This window comes from Myiozetetes cayanensis, unplaced genomic scaffold (genome assembly GCF_022539395.1).
Source record: "Myiozetetes cayanensis isolate MyiCay16 unplaced genomic scaffold, myiCay2020 scf27, whole genome shotgun sequence".
Lineage (NCBI taxonomy): Eukaryota > Metazoa > Chordata > Aves > Passeriformes > Tyrannidae > Myiozetetes > Myiozetetes cayanensis.
In genome coordinates this window covers 866524-883337 of record NW_026087488.1, presented here as the reverse complement: position 1 = coordinate 883337, position 16814 = coordinate 866524, and the positions used below count along the sequence as shown (strand labels likewise).

General features: G+C 43.3%; 1 protein-coding gene across 18 annotated transcripts in view; it reads right to left on the bottom strand.

Annotated features, from left to right (window-relative positions):
* NF1 (neurofibromin 1) overlaps nt 1-16814 on the bottom strand; it is a 79984-nt gene that overhangs the window by 51554 nt on the left and 11616 nt on the right. For 17 of the 18 annotated variants that reach the window (XR_007629715.1, XR_007629716.1, XR_007629721.1 and 14 more), the window contains exons 5-29: nt 16116-16222; nt 15792-15859; nt 15476-15551; nt 14821-14978; nt 14488-14661; nt 14198-14320; nt 13826-13900; nt 12959-13090; nt 10707-10841; nt 10027-10140; nt 9597-9676; nt 8204-8327; nt 7441-7584; nt 6793-7039; nt 6410-6483; nt 6240-6323; nt 5217-5657; nt 4671-4810; nt 4102-4224; nt 3586-3669; nt 2950-3066; nt 2191-2372; nt 1875-2086; nt 1116-1277; nt 335-438 (exon numbers count right to left, since the gene is read on the bottom strand). Coding sequence is in view for 4 of the 18 variants with exons in the window: in XM_050321541.1 (XP_050177498.1) it covers nt 335-438; nt 1116-1277; nt 1875-2086; nt 2191-2372; nt 2950-3066; nt 3586-3669; nt 4102-4224; nt 4671-4810; nt 5217-5657; nt 6240-6323; nt 6410-6483; nt 6793-7039; nt 7441-7584; nt 8204-8327; nt 9597-9676; nt 10027-10140; nt 10707-10841; nt 12959-13090; nt 13826-13900; nt 14198-14320; nt 14488-14661; nt 14821-14978; nt 15476-15551; nt 15792-15859; nt 16116-16222 (3480 nt within the window). In the remaining 14 variants the exon portion in view is untranslated. The remainder of the gene's footprint in view (nt 1-334; nt 439-1115; nt 1278-1874; nt 2087-2190; nt 2373-2949; nt 3067-3585; nt 3670-4101; nt 4225-4670; nt 4811-5216; nt 5658-6239; nt 6324-6409; nt 6484-6792; nt 7040-7440; nt 7585-8203; nt 8328-9596; nt 9677-10026; nt 10141-10706; nt 10842-12958; nt 13091-13825; nt 13901-14197; nt 14321-14487; nt 14662-14820; nt 14979-15475; nt 15552-15791; nt 15860-16115; nt 16223-16814) is intronic. The other variant, XM_050321542.1, reaches the window with a different exon arrangement.

Here is a 16814-nt window from a genome sequence, read left to right as displayed (position 1 = left end):
ACTGACCTAGAGGTGCTTTCTGGTTCTGCTGGAAACCCCTTATTACTGGCCTACATAAAAGTATGAAATAGCAAGTAGAAGAGGTCCTGCAAGGGCTCTCTCTCTTCCTTGCTTTCTCAGGGCTCAGAGGACATGCAGCAAACCCTCTGAACAACCCTCCCTGGGTATGAGGGCAGCAGAGACAAGTAAGGTGTCTGGAAAAGTGAGGAGTGGAACAGTATGAAAGTATGAGAAACATATTTGCAACAAGGAAAAAGGAATCCTGTTATATTTACAATGCCAGGGAATCATGTTTACAGATAAATACATTTGCTCCTCCCCTTGAATCTCAAACCTTGTTGGATCCACCTCAAAGCTAACATGCTGCCACTCAGAAGATGTGATCACAGTCCTCAGCAAAGGTTCCAAAAGCTTCTGCAAGTACGTAGCACCATATACCTGTGTCCAAGAAAAACAAGAACAGGAGGCCAGATTAACACAGCAATCCACAGGAACACTGTGAAGTTCTGTAAGTGTTATAAGAGCCTGAAAACACCTGATGTGTTTTGGCATAAGCCAGATTCCTATAGAACTGGAGTTTGCACATTATAGTCTCACCCTTGGAACACAACTGAGATCAATATCTACAAGTATTTTAATTCATTTCCAGTGTGGAAAAAACTATACAACCTACACTAACAACCACGATATCCAGCAAGGATTCTTTCCTAGAGCAGTGACTCCACACTTCATCTGTTTGTACACAGCTTTTTAAATGGAAAAGGGAGCACAAATAAGACCTCAGACTTTGTCTCCCATCTTTAAACCACCAGGAACAGTCTTCCAGCTGTACTGGCCCAGAATCACTCCTATAACTGAACTGGTCAGAAAGGAAAAAGGTTAGTTCCAGGAGGATGCCTCTTGTTGTGTCTGAGCATATCTTATCTACAAGTTCATCAAACGTTAAAACACAAAAAGCAAAACTCCCTAAACTTAACAGGTGTGAGAGCTGAAATAACCAGGGAGCCTCATCTGATCCAGTCACCCACATACCCCTGGCAGCTTTGTCTTTTCAGATTGCTAAACTCTTCCTGTTATCAAAGTGACCTGCAGGAGATAAAGATGAGATAACGTACCTTAAAACAGAAAGTCATTATTTTACTGGCTAAGCTGTTTCCTCGGAAGAGTGTCTGCATGGAATCTGCCAGCTCAACTTCCTTTGAGAACATATTCCAGAGGAGCTGGTAGAGCAAGTGCCGGGAATCAAAGAGTGTGACCAGGACACGAGCCAGCTCGTCCTTAGAAGAAGAAGGAAATGTTAATTTGACTCACAGTGAACCAAGGCAAGTATATAAAAAAGTACTGTGAGAAAACCACCAAGCACTTTGCACTAATGTGCACTATGTTTGCTATGGGGTCTGGCAGGTAAATATCAATCTACACATGCAGAATGTCTCTGTAAATGTTCCATGTGCTACTGCTCATCTAAAAATCTGCCTCATGATATCCAGTCATACAATTCAGAACAGTTATCCAGACAGATAAGCAGTTACTCTGCTGTACAAGAAAGCCCAATTCACCTTACTAAAATCTAGAGGAGCAAATAGAATTGTGTGTCTGCATTACAGCACACACCATTTATTATAATAACTGCATAAAAAAATAATTCCTAGACATTTAACTAGAAATTTACTATAAAAATGCAGTTTATCATCAAGATCTGAACTTAGATTCAGTGCAATTTTTAAGAACACCCTAAGAAGGGCTAGCTATCATCAGTGGCAGCTCTATTCTCTGTACCAGACTGTTGTCATACCCTTAATGTTTGATTAGTTTCTGTTTCAAGTCTTAATATTTTTAAAAATGTAGGAAATAAAATGCGTGAATCAACTTACCCACTGGGAACAAGGCACCACATTGGCTAAAGCCATAGCGATAGGAAGCTCCCCCTGATCACCCATCATTGTAACCAACTCCACCAATCTCTCGAACCGATCCGCTAGCACTGTTTCTGCTAACGTATCAAATTCTGTTCCCTGCTGCAGAATTTTGGTGAGGACTTCCATAAACGTGGCTCTTGTTTGGAGGTCTTTATGATAGCCCAAGCCTGATTAAAAGAACCCAGAACTACTCAGGAAGACGTAAAAAGAAACGAAATACCAGTGTGTTAATGAGGCACTGGGGTGTGCCCGGTTGCCCCCGCTCCTTTACCTATGGAGTGCATGAGGCCGCTGTCCACGTTGGCGTTGAGCAGGTTGGACATGGCCAGCACGGTGCAGTGGCGCAGCGAGGCCAGCCTGCGCGACATGCCGCGCTTCCTGCCGCCCGCCTGCGCCCCGTCGTCCTCCACCTCGCTGCAGTCGTTCAGCAGGTTCATGAACAGCGTGAAGTACCTGTGCACAGACAGCTGCATCGCCCAGCTGGCCGGGAGGAGCTGCACACCCACCCTGAGCCCCAGGAAACCCCAGCCCTGCCCGTCTCTCCGGAGCACGGCCCAGACTCCAAAGGTGCTCCAACAACCCCACCCGCCTGACCTCGGTGCTCCAACAACCCTACCTGCCTGACCTCTGCACTCCAACAACCCCACCCTCCTGACCTCGGCATCACTTCCTCCAAGCAAGGGCATTTCCCAGGTGTGCCCTTCCCAACAGACCCCTCCAGAGAGATCAGGTGCCACAGACACAAATACAGTATCAAGGCAAGCGCCCCCAGCCATGAGTGAAGCACACATCTGCACTGAGCAGAAACAAAGCCAAATTTTCTCATCGTTTTCTAAATGAAAACGTTTCCATAAACCTTTTTATGGACACAAAACTGGTAGACATTTGTGAAATGGGACATAGAAGAGGTAATTCCTGATGGGATAATACAATTATTTCCACTGAAGAAACCCAGAGTTTGTTACAGAAGTCATACAGTGCTTCTATTTAGAGTCATTGTATTGAAAAGTAGTTAAAAACCACTACTTACTTTAGAAATAATTGAGATTTTGCTTCCATCAACTCAACACCATCTCCTTCCTCAGGCTGGAGTGGAAGCCCAGCAAGAAGAGAAACCACTGCCTCCATACTCGCCTGGTCCAAATCTCTGAAAAATAAAATAAAATGAAAAATCCCTTTTCATTATAGAGCTAACTGCAGGTGAAAAAGAGACATGGAAAAAAAACCCAAAAACAAAAAGATATTTTACTAAAGTTCTGTCCATCACAAAAACAGCTCTTACATTTTGTGGTACAGGTTCAAGCACCGTATCTCCTAAGGACAACAAGTGCAATCCAATTTGTCACTAAAAAACCGTTCAAGTACAAATTCAACACTGTAATATTTGATGATTTTACTCTTCAGAATGCACCATAAAGATAAAGCTCTAGATAATAAAATGGTCAATCTAATGCTAAATCAGAAAAATTATTAAAAGGAGCCATGTCAGTTAAGACTAAGCATTTAATATAATTCTGCTCACCGAAACTTCAGTTACCATTTTTTCTTTTCCTCAACATTATTTCTGCTGAAGAAATCCCAAGGAGCCAGCTCATGCATGGATACCAAATGCCACCTGGAATACTGTCAGCAACTTCCCAAACAGCTGAAGAGTGTTCTTTCTTACCTTGTCAAGCATTTCACATCCTCATCTGTTGCTTGATTAGATGTTCCCATAACCCAGTCTGTCAAATATTCCACCATTTTGTTCCTGTTACATATAAATATATTGGTTTAGATTTATTGGGGGGTTTATTGTGGTTTTGTTTAGTTTTGGTGTGGTTGCTTTTAAAAACACTTACTACTGTTGGCACCATTCTTAATTATTACTAACTCAGTGTAAGAACTATTTGAAGCACCACACACTGAAGATGAACTGAACTCATTTTGTTAGACCAAGCAGTACCCTGATCTGTATGACCCACTAAACTGTTACATCTGTCTGGTGCCACCACAATCAAAACACAATTTTAATGCAGCACCAGGCTCTGAATTATTCTGAAGACAAAGATGAGGGGACTATCCCTATACCAGGAATACTGGTGTGACAGAGTTTTTTGCTTCTTTTTTTAACCACATAACCAAACAAAATTACACTTGCCCACAGAACATCACCCCAGGTGTTACATAATGTCGTCCTTACCTAAATTTCATTTCTTGACAAAATGAAAGGTCATCTCTCCTTTCCATCATTACTTCTACCAACTGACAGAGCTTCGTTTTTATCTGAATGGCATGTACCAAATTTCCAAGCACACGCACATACCTGAACAAAAAAGCAAAAAGACTCATTAAATACTTAATGCTACTTCATATTTCAACCCTGCTCCTGCATCAGCTGAAGACCAGTAGCAAATTTCTTCTGGCCAAAGGAGTTTTATCTCAGTACAAAACTGACCAGAAATCTGCCCTTCGGCTGGTTTTTAACCATTAACATCAACATACAAGAAAGAAACCAGGAAAGCTTACAGGAATAGGGCCAAGCTATGGAATGGTCAGTTCTTTAAAGAACAAAAGTCACTCTCCAGCAATGCACTTGATGCTACACAAATGATCTCCATGACTACCGAAGTTGTCAGAACCACAAGGAGCATCAGAAAATTCAGCTGCTGCTTCTCCATGGATGCAAGAAGAAAAGATACAAACTAGAAGACTCTAACTCACTCCTTAAACATAATTACTGTGTATAGGAAGGTCAAGAGGATTCCTTACCTAACCAGATTTAGCATCATTGTCTCAATACTCGCTTGTCCAAGATGTTCTGAGCTCCCTTCTGTGTGATTGTCAAGCAAATTCTTCATTATAGCAATGGTCTGCTCTACAAATTGTGTGTTGGTGTCAGTTAACAAAACCTACAGGAAGAAAATTCCTGGTCTTAATTCTTTATACACAAAACCAAAAAGAGGGTATAATATACTGGAGCATTTCAAAAATCTCATGGACAAGCACTTCTCTAGTTATCACCAAGCCAAAAGAACTCCAATACATTCCAGATTGATATATCAACACTGCAGCCATACGGATTCTGCAAAGCTTCTCACAGATTCTGTACCCAAGAGTTCACTGAGAAGTCAAGGATGTTTTCAACAGTTTGATGTCAAATACAGCCTGGACTCACACACATGATGCTCATTAACATGTTTGTGATGATCACACTGCTCACAGGGGGTTTGCACAGAACACAAACAGGGACCCGTCTCACTCCCTGAGGTGAAAGACACAACTGACAGAAATGTGAATAATACATCGCCACTCTACCTGTCCTTGGGAGTCAAAGAACTTGCTGATGGTATTCTTCAGCTTGTTAAAGAGCATCGGATAGAGCGCTGGGCTGAGCTCCAAGCCCACCAGGTCTTTGATGTTGGTGCGGATCTGCAGCCCCACCTTCTCGTGGTTGCAGACCATGAGTGTGAGGAGCCGGTCGATGAACTTGCTGACGGGCGTCTCCACGCTGCCCTCGGTGGACACCATGGAGATCATGGAGCCCTTGCGCTCGCTGACGGGGCCCATGGGGGGGCTGTAGGTGGCCAGCCCCGCGTTGCTGCGGTGCTGCAGGCACACCCCCCCCAGGGCACACAGGAAGCCCGTCATGTTGATCCACTCCTGCAGCGAGTCCGTGTCCGACAGGTCGATGGAGCCGCCCCCGCTGACGTGAGACATGCGCCGCTTCACGATCGTCTTGTGCAGGCTCTCGGTGACCTGCAGCAGAGCGGCTGACGCTCACACCTCACCCCCAAACACACGGGCACACACCAGAACTGCTCTCTAACACATCCTGCCATTCACAACTCCAGCCCCAAAAATTCACCTTTTTGTGACAGTGGGAACAGAAACCTCTAGAGACTGTTTCCAGGGAGGTTCAGAAGCAAGGCTGGAGAGGACTGGAGGGCCCTGCCAGTCAATCCCTTGCTCTGCCACCAGGATAAAGCACACTTAAATCATGGTAGCCACTGGCTTGTCTAAAAACTTCCAGTGAAAGGGATTTCAGAGTTTCTCTAGCAGTATTCCACAGTTTTCCCTAATCTTTGTTTCAATTTATTTTTAATTTTTAAGCTCAGCTTCATTCTCCTCCAGAGCAATTTAAGTCAAATTACTTCTTGGTCTCTTAGCAAACAAAGCAGACAACTGATTACCATTAATTTTCTGCAATACTTTCATGGAGTTTCAGTCTGCCTACAAAACTAATTTTCTAGATTAAAATTCATATTCCTTAAAATATATAAGCTTAAAGAGTTACTTTGCATTTCTACAGGTTGAACCTATGGAAAAGTTCATAGTCACCTGCCCATCTTCCATTTTGGTCTTTGGATAATTAAGGATTAGTTTTGTAGCTTGTTCCCATTTTGCATGTGTATCCTCCCAGGCCTGAAAGAAGATATATCAAGATTTAATTACAAAACTACTTGTGGAATATGCATGCAAGGAGTGTATGAGCTGAGAAGGAAGTTTACCTCTGTGTTGCCTGCAGTTGGGTGCTCGATGCGCCTCAGTAACGCCATCACTCTCTTCTGAAGAGCTGCTCTCCCTGCCAAGGGCACAGAACAGCTTTTTGAAAACCCACCTCCATCAAATTTGTGATCTTTGAAAGCAATTATTGAACTAAGAGGAACACATCCCTTTTAAGATTTTAGAAAAGGCAGATTCTTGTTACACTGTAAAATCCTCATGAACTCAGTCACCCAAATTCTTTACACTTTCTAGCTACTCTAGAAATTGAGATATTTCAGGAAAAGACAGAGCATCTCAAGAATCTCAACCTGTTCGAAGAACTCAAACAGAAAGAACAGTCTTATTATCCAGGAAGAAAGGTGTTTAACTGATTCATGCTCCTTACCTGTCGACATCATGTTGCTAACAGATGCAAACTCCATGAAAGTGTTGTAGTTTGGCAGAAAATTATGGACCGAGACTTCATCCACTCCACACCTGATGTCGGCCTCCTCGCAGAGGTGGCGGAAGCAGGACATGGCCACCAGCACTGCCTCGATGTCTGGGCTCCACAGAAACATGTACAAGGCCACTTCCAGTTTGGTCTGGGCTTGGCGGCAGATGGGGGTTCCGCTGCATCCCGCCGTGCTTTCCTTGGGAAACACAGAATTGCCCGTTTGGGAATGCTGCTGATTCATACGGCACTTGGATTAAACTTCACCCTTGGCCAAACTGGGTCTAAAACTGCTATGTCAGTAAGAATAAGCAATCCTAAACAGGAGCAGAGCTCTGATGTGCTGCCACAAGGGATGCTGTGTGCACTCCTAAGAACATATCACCAACATCTTAACTGAAAAAGGTGTGACTTTGTAAAGGCTGAAACATCATTATTAACCAGCATATGAAATACATACATTACTTAGGATACAGACGTCTTCTCCTCCTCAGAAATAATTAAATTTTTTTAAATTACTCTCAAAGTAATTTAATTCCTACTTGCACATAGGGTTTTTTTCCCATGTGTTAAAATTAATTATCATCATGTATTACTTACCATGGAAGAATTCCCTTTCCCTTTCCTGAGGGTAGCTCCTGGTGCACAGCGTATCATTTCTTCGTGGTCAAGAGAAATTTGGCTGGTTCCACTTCCAGAGACATCATAAAGGAAGAGGAAGTGGCAGGAACTCCTATCTGACTGCTATGAAGAGAGGGAAGAAAAACAGTTTATTTAAAACACACCAAAAGGATAGATTTGATGAAGGTGAAAAGATCCTCAGCATTTACACAGTACTTTTCCCACTGCTGCTCTCAGGGCTTTATAAAGTTACCCACATTAATGGTATCTTAGGATGGTATTTCCCTTAAGAAATACACTATTTGATATTTTAAGATTACCAGAAAGAAGCAAATCAGAATTCTGAGACTCAGAGGAACCTGAGATCCAAAAGGAAACTGATTTCATCCATGTAGGTCTATATTTCACCCTAACTACTTTCCCTTTCTCTCACCTTGGGCACTGGTTCCCTTTGCATTAAGGCATAAGGTATAGCTTTCTGTAAAACATACATTTCCCAGGCAAGTAAAACAACCTATATATAGCTAAAGTAAAAAAGAAAATAAAAATCCCAAACCTAACTGTGGTTAACTCTTCTAACTGAGGTGCCTCACAAAGCAAAGAGGAAATCAGAGAACAGAAAGTGTAGGTGTAGCTACTGAATTTCTTCCAATCATAAGAATAACGTGGTAAATAAAGGGAGTGACAAAGCAGAGAACAACGTGTGTTGATGATCCTAACAGAGATGGCAACATTCACTTACTTTGTTTTTTAGAAGAAATTTATTCCTACAGATGAGAATCTCTCGCAGCCACTTGAGGATTTCCGTGCTGCTCAGCATCTGATGGCTCGTGAGCTTCTTGCAGATATAAAAAAGCATTTGTGAGCTGCACAAAACGAAGTTCAGCGTTAGCCTCACGATCCGGGACGGCCGACGGTGCAGGTGCTACACTACGCTTCACATGGAGATAGGCAGTTAGCACGAACACCCTCTGCAGGACTAACACTGGCTCTGAGAATGTTCAACAGAGAGATCAGTGTGCCCCTGGAATGCCAAGCTCCCCTGGGCCCTCCCCACGCCCGGCTGGTCAGCTCCCTGAGGCCGTGACGCGAGCGGGTCCTGTCCCAGCCCGCTCGCTGTGGGTCGCAGTCTCCAGCTCTCCCCGGACAGATACAGCACAGACAGCGGCAGTACAAGGTTACCTACACTGCTCTGACAACGTCTCAACTCTGCTCTGGAAGGAACACATCTAGGGATGTTCCTTCTTCATATCCATTCAGGCCTCACACTCTCTGTTAAAACTGCCAAAGGGTCCAAATTAGTGTCAATTGTAATGGGTTTCTCCCCCAGCCCGAACAGAGCACAAACTCATTGCTACTCCTACAAATTACAGCCCTGGGTGTCAGTTCCTGCCTGCCGAGCGGGGCTCAGCCCAGGCTTCCTCCTACACTGCTGTTCCCTCCTTCTCCACCAAACATCAGCACTAATTCACAGTAAAGCACCAAATACTACTGTTGTTACTATTTAGCTCATGCAATTCTTAGAATTCCGAGTTGACAGAGTCCTATTTTTTGGTTTAGCATTTTGAGTAATCTTGACTTTTTTGGAACTTCACTTCCCTTAATATCCTCCAAGAAATCAACCATAACAGGTGCCGTGCACTTATAAAGGCAAGACAATTTTAATGAATTAAATTTCTTCATAAATATACAGGAAAGACCGATGGAGACTACAGGTCAGGCCAAGCTATCACCTTCTTTAGGTGAGGGCTTCAGGGTCAAGATCAGCAAATCCACACTTCTGGAATTGCTCAGCATTAACCTCCCCTTAGTCCCAAAATGATGAAACAGAATTTAAAAAGTAGCAATCATTTGAATGAGGGGGAAAATCTCTAACTTTTCAAACTAATAATCATTTCTACACCTTAACATCTGCTGAAGAGTGTCATTAAGGGAGCCAGTGAAACGTTTGTTATATTTTTATTAAATTTGTATAGCGTAAGGAAGATACAACTTCCCCGTGAATACACATGACAATTCTGACTGCAGATTCCTGCTGTTGTGGTAAAGCTTTCCCAAAATACTCACAGCTGTTTAAAAGGAGAAGACAAATCATAACAGCTATTTCTCTCATTTATAAAAGTTAATTTACATACCTGATTTCCCAGAATGTTTCTATAGGAGCATCAGGATTCCACAAGTCAATGCTGTCCAACTGGTGCAGAACCAGCAAGGCCTAAAGTCAAACCAAAGAGTCTTGCTTAAAGACAGCAATTTACAAAGTGCACGAGCACAGGCAGAGAAACAGGTGCAGGCACGTACTCACTACACTGTCCTAAACATAGGATGTAAAAAGCATTACAGAAGGACTATACAGAAGAACAAGAGTTCATTGTTAGGCCACGTCAGAAGTCTTTCATTTTAGAGTCTTTATCCCACATTCATACTCCAAACCCAGAGGTTTTCCCTTGTATTTCCATACAAAGCCATCCCAGGCACACAGACCCAATGTTTTTAAAGGACAGGTTTGGGCTTTCACATTACCAATGTCAGCTGTGCACATCCCAGTGCCTCCCCAGCGCTCACCTCCATGGCCTCCTGGGCTATGTCTGGCATGCTGGACTGTGGCACCAGCTGGACAAGGCCTGTGATCAGCTCTGCCGTGCTCCCCTGCGTCTCAGGGCCCTGCTTCCTGGGATTCTGGACAGCAACAAGGGAAGCAAATTTAAGCTGGAAAACTTTTCAATGCCTGCCCACATGACTGACTGCTACAGCAGCACTCCTCTGGTTGAACCAGGTGGATGTCGGGATCTTTAGGAGAGTCTGTCATTTTATTTTTAATCCATGGATACCCCTTGCATGTCGTGTCTTTGACAGAACTGAAATATTTTTACATTAAACAACGACAGACCTGAGAAAATGGAAGATCTAAGACAGTATGTCTTTCTACTCATTGAAATGATGACTAATTTCCAACTCTCTTATGTTAATTTTCTTCTATTCCCCTCTCCTTCCCCATCTTTCCCTTCAGAGTCACAGAACTTCATGCTCCTTCTCATTGTGTTGCTCTCATTCTATAAAATCTATTACAGTTTATTTTTTGTTCTGTGTTTTTCCTTTAAAAGCACAGGAGCATCATAACCAGAGACAGGGATGAGAAGGACGTGTCCTAGACGCCAGGTGTATGTTTTTAATCTTTACTCATTTAGCAGCTTCAAAAACAAACTCCACTACAAATGACCAGTGTGACAGTGGGATATACTTACACACAGCAAAAGCTTTGGATCTGCATGGATCAGTTTTACCAGGGACAACAGCAGGAACTTGTAGCTTCTGGTTTCCAAATCAGTAGGTTTTTCTTTAAATTTAAGGCTTGTCATTTTCTCCTTAAATGTAAGACTCTGATGGAAGGAAAAAAAATCACAGCCCTTGTCAGGAAGGTAGTCAAACACAACAATTACAATTAAACACCTTATGAAATGTATTGCTTTTATAATCTATGACTCAAGACAAAGTTTAAAAGTATACAAAATTCAAGTATAGTTGCACAGCCTTCTACCTCAAAATCCCCCTCTCCCACAGGCAATCACTTCACTGAACCTTTAAAATTCTCTTAAGAACTGTTTCAGGTCCCAGCCTGGACAACTGTGTGTTCACCTCAACAACCTCTGGAAAATGAACTTTTCTGTTTTAAAAGGCACACAGGCCACTGCTTAAATAAGAAAAATAATCTGCCTTCACCTGAAAAACCAGTTAACTACTCTGTACCTGTCCCTCTCCTGTGAACTGGAGGACAAGTCCCCAGTATGTTCAAAGACAGAGGATTTTCATCACTCAGTAAGTTTTTGTAATTTATACTTTCAACAATTTTAACCTTCTGTCAGCAGGGACTAAATCAGTATTTTTGCTTCCAGCTACCACAGGAGTTACAAGACAGTCACTTGGACAAAAAACCTGCTGTCGTGGATATTCAACACAAGACAAAAGGAAAGCCTAGCCTGAAATCATCTTCAGGGTACCTGACAAGGTACCACATTGCATAATTAAATTCTACAAGAAACCTATTCACTGCTTAGTCATTGTGCAAATATATGGAATAAAATCTACCACATCAAGCATCTAATCAAGAAATTGATGGCACAGTGGTAGAGGTAACTGGTTCTGTGCTAAACCCCCACTTGCTACAGTCAGGGATTTCTCAGATAAGGCACGTGGCAAAAGCCAGTTCGTTTCTGTGAAGCAATTTATTGACTTGACACAATCCAAACTAAAGACTATCAATAACCAGAGACAGGGTCATCGGTGCCTCTGCAAACACCCCGGGGTGCAGACAGTGTCTGGACTCTGACAGACAGCACCGAACAAGGACGAGTGCGGAGGAGTTCACCACGAAGAAGCTCAGGCTGGAGATTGGAAAGCTGTTGTAGGAGCAGGGAGATTCCAGAAGAGCTCGGTGCTGGGGAGGGACGGCAGGGAGAGCACGGCCTTGCTCGGGAGGGAGCTCTGCTGGCGGCGCAGGCCCCTCCGCCCCGCGCTGCTCTGGTAACTGCACGGAAAGGCAGCGCCAGCCAGGGCTGTTCTGCAGCAGTTCGGGTCATACTTACGGCAGCAGAGGCCCAGGGCCATGCAAAGCAGGGGCTGGCGGGCGTCTGAGCGCGGCGGGACAGCAGCCAGCCAGAGGGACAGTGAGGAGCAGAAGACAAAGCACCACCAGTCAGAAAAGGGGTATTGTCAGGGCAACCATTCTCCAACACATGAATACATACAGGTGAAAAGCAAGTTAAACACGGTGTAGCTTTCAACCAAAAGCGTTTTGGTCATTTGCTCTCATGTGAGAAGCCCAACAGGAATGTTTTCGTGTCTCATTTCAGGCCTTCTAAACCAAGCCACCAAGATCGCCTGCGACAACAGAAGTGTCCTCATGGAACGTTCGGAAGAAGAATGTGGCAACGCAGCTGCGTGTGGACTTACTAAAAGAATTTGGATGAACTACCAATCTCAGTTTACTCAAGACTTTTTCCAAGACAGCCAAGAATATTGACTTTATTTCATAATGTTTGAAAAATCTTTTACTTTCTTGCTGTCACCAAGACCAAACCGTCAACTTGCTCAACAGAAAGCAAGACAAATGAAGACCTAACTAGTGCCAATCGTGGTAAAAGCGTCGCAGTTTTCAACAATTATCTTTACGTACAGAAGGCTTTTGTTTTTCAGATTAAGCAAGAATAGATGTGTTACTCTGCTATTCTCACAGCCAGAAAGCTTAAAATGGACAGTGAGCCACAGAAGACAGAAGAAATACTTCTACATTGCCAAGTAGCAGGAAACTGGAGAAACATCGAACCAGAAACAGTCAGTGCCCTGCAGGGTCACAGAGCACGTGTGGCTCTGTGCTGCTTTGTGAGTGCCAGTGTTCTTCCCCCCTCTGGTTTGCAGCCTAACAAAGTGACCGGGAGAGCCGGGCCGTGCTGGAGGCAGGACAAGGAGGGCTGTGCTGCGGCAGCCCCAGCAGCCTTACCGGGGTCATGCGGATGGCGGGGTGGGCCCCGCAGCCCTGGATGGCCTTGTGCAGGGTCTCGCTGAACATGCTGCGCAGCTCCACCGAGTGGCAATAGACCGCGTCGATCCGGGGCCACCAGTCCAGCGCCGACTGCAGGGGGACAGCCAGGGGTGGTTACACTGCTGCTGCAGCACCCACCCACGCCTGCTCTGCACCTCCACACCTTGCATGGACTGCCCTTCACACCTGCTCCACACAGCACTACCCAGATGGCTGCATTCTCATCATAAACACAACAGACAAATGAGTTGCAACAGAAGTGCTAATTCCAACTTGGCTGCTCACTACATCACTCTTCTACCTGAACAAACTGAAACCAGAAGTGCAGAAGGGTGTGGTAGATGAAAAACTGCACAACCTTCCAAAATATTTTCACCTCTCAGCACTTACCCCCATTTCTCACTACTTAAATCCCTGAAGAAAACCACGAGGCCAGCTCTACCTCAGGTCAACAGACCACAGGCAGCAGAAGGTGGAACAACTGTGCGTGTCCTGAGAGTGGTTTTCAGGTATCAACATTTATCATAAAACCACAGATCATGAGACTCATTTGTCATCCTACATCAGAGAGACATACAGCACATCTCTGTACTGGAATGCTACAGATGTTATACCGGAATCTGGGCTCTCACACTGGGAATCCACTGGTGGGAAGCACAAACAGATTTGCACGCTCTTCCTGATTAGCAAGCAACGCCTGCTGCACGGACACGAGCAACAAGATCTGGTCTATGACCCAAACTGCATTTACTAAGCAGATACTGATCTGAATAGAAGCCCCAGATCCCCTGGCTGATGAAATACTGCCATTTGTGATCAACTTACATTTGTGATAATTCGGTGGAGCGAATTTACCAGCACATAATGAAATGTTGATGGGGAATTCTGTGCCAAGCAGATCTACAATAAAAATACATAAAAGCCACTTAGGAATGTCTTTGTCTTTGCCATCTTTCTTATCACATTGAATAACATCTTGAAGCCTTTTTATTAAATTGACAAAGCTGTCAAATCTGAACAAGGGAGGCCTAATCAGCTGAGAAAAGTTTTATAATAACACGCAGGGATTGATTACGAAGGGATATTTATACAGCTGAACTCATTTATGAGCTTCCAGCTGCTGCTAGCACAGCTTTTATAACTGACAGGTCGTCAATGGCATGCAGAGCATTCCTTACCAGTAAGTGCTGTTCTCACCTTAAAGTGCTGGTTGTTGTGAGGATTTATGCGGAAGCAGGAAACCAAGCAGTCAATCATCAGGTCTACATCTGCATTCTGATTGCCTCTTGAGAAAGGCTTGCTTGGGTTAAACAGCAGGTTCTATTTATTTCAGAAAAATGCAAACATGTAAATCAGATACCATGATTATTCCTGTCTACTTTCAATATAAAACTTTCCAGTGATAAACACTGGTAATCAATTAAAGAGAAATTCAAAGTTTATTTCACTAAAATTTCTCATTGCAATTAGGAAACAGACATTTTTACCTTAAGATCTAGTACCATGGACTGCACCAGCAGGAAAATGACAGAATTATCTTCCCAGTTGATGTAGGTAGATGCTTTGCACAGTTTAACACAAGCAATAGCAGCACTTTCAGTCAGCTGCCTGCTCCCACTGTGGCCTGCAAGGGCCTTCCTGAGGTTGTCCAGGAACAGCTTCTGCAGAATTCAAACCAGGAACAGTTATAACCAGACACTGGGCACACTGCTGGCTCATGTTTAGGCAGGAAAGACAAAATTAAATACACTTGAAATACAGAATCAGCAAAAGCAATCATCCTCCAGAAACCAGAGGCAGCATTCAGACACCTGTCTTACCTTGTTCATTTTGGTCTCCTCTACCACGTCCTTTGCTATATCTTGGATTATCTCTGGACACAGGACCAGCAGGATGATCTGCAGTGGCCACACTGCTGCTTTACGCTTTGTGCTTTCAGCAAAGCCATCCACCAAGTCAAACAACTTCTCAGCACAATCTGCAGAAAACATAGCCCAAGTTCAATACCAGTTTTAATTACAGAGATGAAGAACAGGTATAAAAGAGCAGAGGGGTAGTTCCAACTACACAGAAGAAAGGTTCTGTTTTGCACATTACTGGCATACTACTGGGAATGGTCTCAACCCAGTTAAAGACATGGTTTATCTGAAAATATAAATTTTCCTTTCTTTGTCACTAGAAACAAAATAAAGGTGATGTTCTCTAAGTTTGCATCCTGTATCAAGATGAAAAATATACATTCAAAGAGTCTTCATCTTTTGGGGTTTCTTTCTTTGTGCTGGGAAGCACAATATTAATCTCTAACAGGGGAATGAGGAAAGAAGCAACATAACCTTACCTGCTCTGACAAAGGTAACAGAAGTTTGTTTATCTGTAGGCTGCACAAGGAGCAAAGAGGGCACAGAATGCAAGTGAATGCATTTTGGGGATGTCTGAGAGACCAGCCTCTGAACACTGCCATGTGTTATGCCTTACCAGCCATGTCGGTCTGGGGTGTTTGGTACAGCTTTGTGAATTCATCAGGATAGTTTTCCACCCAGTTCCAAAATGCCTGCAGATAATGCAAAACACCTTAACATTCCAGAGCTTCCAAACAGTTTTTCTGAATTATGTATTTAAATCAAGTGAGATTTTATTCTTAATCCTAACCACACAAAATTTCTTACAAAACATATTCGCACCAAAGGGAGGCAACCACTTATATTTTACAATAAATGATTGAACTGCAACTATTCCTAAACTCGAGGAAGTCTGCAAATAAGCAGTGAAACAGAAGCATTGAAACCCTTACCTTTTCCAGACTGTTGATAACAGCTAACTGAGCTACTTTCTTAAGGGCTTTAAACTTGAATACAGTCTCTGTAAAGACAGAACATTTCTGCACTTAGAACAGAAACTTGGATCTAAAAAGCAACACAGGTTATAAAAGACATTTGAAGTGCAAAGCAGTTTTCAAACCAATGTTTTTATGCTACTTAACCATTTTAAAATATTTTGGTAAGTATATGACTGTTTGCAGTAAAACAGGGGCAATAAGAGATATACCATTTGCACTGTCATCTCTGACTAACCAGACTGAAATAGAAGTATTTCAAAACAGAGGCTCCAATCATACCCTGTAAGAGTCGCTTGAGTTTGGAACAATCCACACTGATGTACTGTAAAAGTTCAATATCGTGAACATCAGCGTTATCTTCTGAGCAAACAGTCAGTTCCTGCAATCTAAAAACAAGCAGAGCAAAGTAAATCCATCATATCATGGACCAGACGGGTAAGAACACACCTAGGATTCTATACACTTCAATAGCAGGGAGTATTCTATGATCTCCTCAAATTACTATCTCCTCAGATAAACTTTTCCAGGTTTAGAAATAAAAGATGGATCTTGCATGATCAAGAGTTAATATTATAGTCTTATTACAGCCTCATACCGAAAATGGAGCCAGAAATACCAGTGGTGAGTCTCACAAAATGCCGATACCTTCTGGTGTTTGTGCCCAAGATTTGCCTAAATCCTTCTGCTACCCACCCTACTGTAGCAGTTACCTGGTCATCTTTTCAACTAAACACTGGATTAATGGCATCATGACACCTTTAGGCTACTGCTCCTTAGCAGCAAGTCCTGCCCCAGCCAAGTTCTCAGAGTAAAGCAGAGACTGATGGTACTTGGTATCCCTGGACTGAGATGCAACCATTCTTGGCCCACAGTTCTGTGGCCTGAACAAACAGGATGAAGTTTAATCACACCAGTTTAAACACAATGGCACCTTTTCACACTTGTGTATCAGATAATTTACTCAACACCTCACAGACA